Below are 3,122 nucleotides of genomic sequence, written 5' to 3'. Positions count from 1 at the left end.
GACACAACTTTTTATGGGCACCAGGTGAGACAGAGCAGTCTCAGGAAAGATGGAATGAATCCAAGCATTTGCATAGCAAAGGGGTGACAATTAATAATAACAACAGCAATACTAGTAACAATACAAATAAAGTGAACAAACAAAGCTCAGTCCTGGTACAGGACACAATGGGAGTCATTTGTGGAGAGCAATGGCAATGTCACCACTGCTGAAAAATGTCCATGAAATCACTTTCCTCAGGGCATCCTTGAACTCCTTGTTCCTCATGCTGTAGATGAGAGGGTTCAGAGTTGGAGGCACCACTGCGTACAGAACAGTCACCACCATATCCAGAGCTGGGGAGGAGATGGAGGGGGGCTTCAGATAGGCAAACATGACAGTGCTGACACACAGCAAGACCACGCTGAGGTGTGGGATGCATGTGGAAAAGGCTTTGCGCCGGCCCTGCTCAGAGGGCATCCTCAGTACAACAAGGAAGATCTGCACGTAGGACAGCACAATGAAAACAAAGCACAAAAAAACTAAACAAAGACTAAACACAATGAGCCCAACTTCGCTGAGGTCGGATTCCGAGCAGGAGAGCTTGAGGATCTGGGGCATTTCACAGAAGAACTGGTCCACTGTGTTGCCTTGGCACAGTGGTATTGAAAATATGTTAGCAGTGTGCAGCACAGCATTGATAAAACTACTGGCCCAGGCAGCTGCTGCCATTTTGACACAAGCTCTGCTGCCCATGATGTTCCCATAGTGCAGGGGTCTGCAGATGGCAACAAAGCAGTCATAGGCCATGACTGTGAGAACAGAATATTCTCCTCCTAACAAGAAGACAAATAAAAAGACTTGAGCAGCACATCCTGAGTAGGAAATGGCCCTGGTGTCCCACAGAGAATTGGCCATAGATTTGGGGACTGTGGTAGAGACAGAGCCAAGGTCGAGAAGGGAGAGGTTGAGGAGGAAGAAGTACATGGGGGTGTGGAGGCGGTGGTCGCAGGCTACGGCTGTGATGATGAGGCCATTGCCCAGGAGGGCAGCCAGGTAGATGCCCAGGAAGAGBGAGAAGTGCAAGAGCTGCAGCTCCCGTGTGTCCGCAAATGCCAGGAGGAGGAACTCGTTGAGGGAGCTGCTGTTGGACATTTCACTATCTCCAGGCAGGGGGGACTGTGCAAAGAAGAAAAGACATTGAGAAGTTAGCAGAGACTTTTCAAGCAAAGAAGTCCCCAAATGTTGCAGTTCTCTCTTTGAGCTGGACGATGATCATGCTCATATGTTGCCCTAGAAAGAAACCATTCCCTGCTGAGAGCACACGAGTCCAGTTTCAAAGTGCACATCTCCAAACTTCTCACCCTTTCTCCAGGCACCAGACAGAGCTCTCCACACTCCCCTTCTAGCCAAGGACACACAGGGCTCTTTTCAGATGCCCACATACAGCCTCCCACCACCAGCTCCATACTCTCAGCATCTCTCTACCTTCCTCATGGGTCTCTCAGGTTTCACAGAGGTGCTATGAAACAGCTGTGCCTTTCTAGAGGGCAGCACGCACTCTGCCAGGACACTATAAGGAAACAGTCAAAGGACTCTTAGGACTGGAGATGGCCTTGCCTTAAGGGAGAGTCAGCTCATTTCCCAGACCTACGGACTGCATTTCCTGGAGCTCCACAAGTCAGAAGGGGGCTGGGACAACCTCATTCCCATGCAGACCCCTTTGTTCCAGAACTTGCAGCATCAATGTTTCAACTGCAGCTAAAAACATCCAACCCCAGAAATCCCAAGAACAAGAAGAGGAGCAGCATGGACAGGAGGGGAAAAAGGAGCAACACCATGATCCTGCTGCCAAGGGAGGCAAGGAGAGAGACAGAGAGGCATTCTGGAAAGCCTTCCCCTTACCCAGCTCGCCATGCCATCTCGCAGACGGTGACATCGCAGCGCAATCTCAGCTCCTTTTTCAGGCAGCATGAAATGAGCCCAGAGCAGGAGAGATGCCCCTCTCCTCTGTTGGAGGTCTGGCTGCAGGGGACGTGGCTCATGCCCTGCAGTTCCCTCTCATTCCCTGCCCATCTCTGCTGCCTGGAACTGTCCCTGATGCCAGCTCTTTCTCTGTCCCAGCAGCTTTTCCCGGTCAGTGCTCACAGACAGCATCCCACCCTCTGTGTGCTCACTTTTGCCCTACAGAAATCTCCTGTATCAGGGCACTCTCTAGGGGCATCTCTCTGCATGCACGTCCTAAGGAGCAGGTCACATAAACTCCTATGAGGCCACAAAGGTGATGATGATGCTGTCTATAGGCTAAGGTGGGGATGAAGTGACTTCCTGAGGTTTCTCACAGAACAATTAATCTCTCAGAGTGAAGGTTTAGGAGTCCCAGTTCCTTGACAAAACAGAAACCTCGTTCCTTCATTCTCCCTGCCAAAATTAGGAAACTGAAAGTGCAGACACCCAAAGGAAAGCTCCTTCCCTTTCAAGTAGCCCTTCTCTTGATCTCCTCTTGAAAAGACCCCTTGCACATATCCTGTGCAAGAGCTAGAGCTGTGAGCAGCCCTGACCCACGCAGCACCCTCTCAGCAGGAGAATGAACCTGCCCTGCCGGGGGTCGCTCCTCTCACCCAGAGTTTCTCCCCACAGTGCTGTGGGGAGCTCCCTGGGAAGGCTGAGGGCTGACCCTCGCAGGCAGCAGAGTCACTGTCCTGGGCATACAGCACCCTGGGGCGCTGGGACAATTCTCTGAATCACAGCCCTGCGCAGACCTGTGTGTGCTCCCTGGCTTCACACCCCTTCAGCCACCCCTGGTAGAATGGAGCTGCACGCCCTGTCCCTGTGACGGTGTGGCAGGGAATCCCTGCTCTGAAGCATCTCCTCCTCTGCCTATGCACTAGATGTGCCGGTAGAGCAATCCTTAAAAAGCCTATCAGTTATGGGATCGGATGGATTTATAAGACCCCTCCAGGAACCTCAGTAGCATTGCCCTGCAGCCAGAGACTTACTGTGTCAGGGGCTGTGAAGATTTCTCCCACAAGGAGCTCTCCTCTCTCCTCCCACTCCACACTGCCTTGCACTTCTCTCTGCCTTCTCTCCTCTCATGTCAGCAGCAGCAGGCAGTGCCCAGAGCCCTGCTGCTCTTTGCAGAG

At 52.2% G+C, this 3,122-nt stretch overlaps 1 protein-coding gene across 1 annotated transcript; it reads right to left on the bottom strand.

The window, feature by feature from the left end:
- Positions 1 to 174: 174 nt before the first annotated feature.
- Positions 175 to 1,134, bottom strand: LOC112963745 (olfactory receptor 14J1-like). Its single transcript, XM_026061077.1, has one exon. The coding sequence runs from the start codon at positions 1,132 to 1,134 to the stop codon at positions 175 to 177; it is 960 nt and encodes a 319-aa protein (XP_025916862.1).
- Between the last annotated feature and the right edge of the window lie 1,988 nt (positions 1,135 to 3,122).

This window comes from Apteryx rowi, unplaced genomic scaffold, assembly GCF_003343035.1.
Source record: "Apteryx rowi isolate R43461 unplaced genomic scaffold, aptRow1 scaffold_1752, whole genome shotgun sequence".
Taxonomy (NCBI): Eukaryota; Metazoa; Chordata; class Aves; order Apterygiformes; family Apterygidae; genus Apteryx; species Apteryx rowi.
Note: the sequence above shows the minus strand (reverse complement) of the source record. Positions and strands in the feature narration are given on the sequence as shown.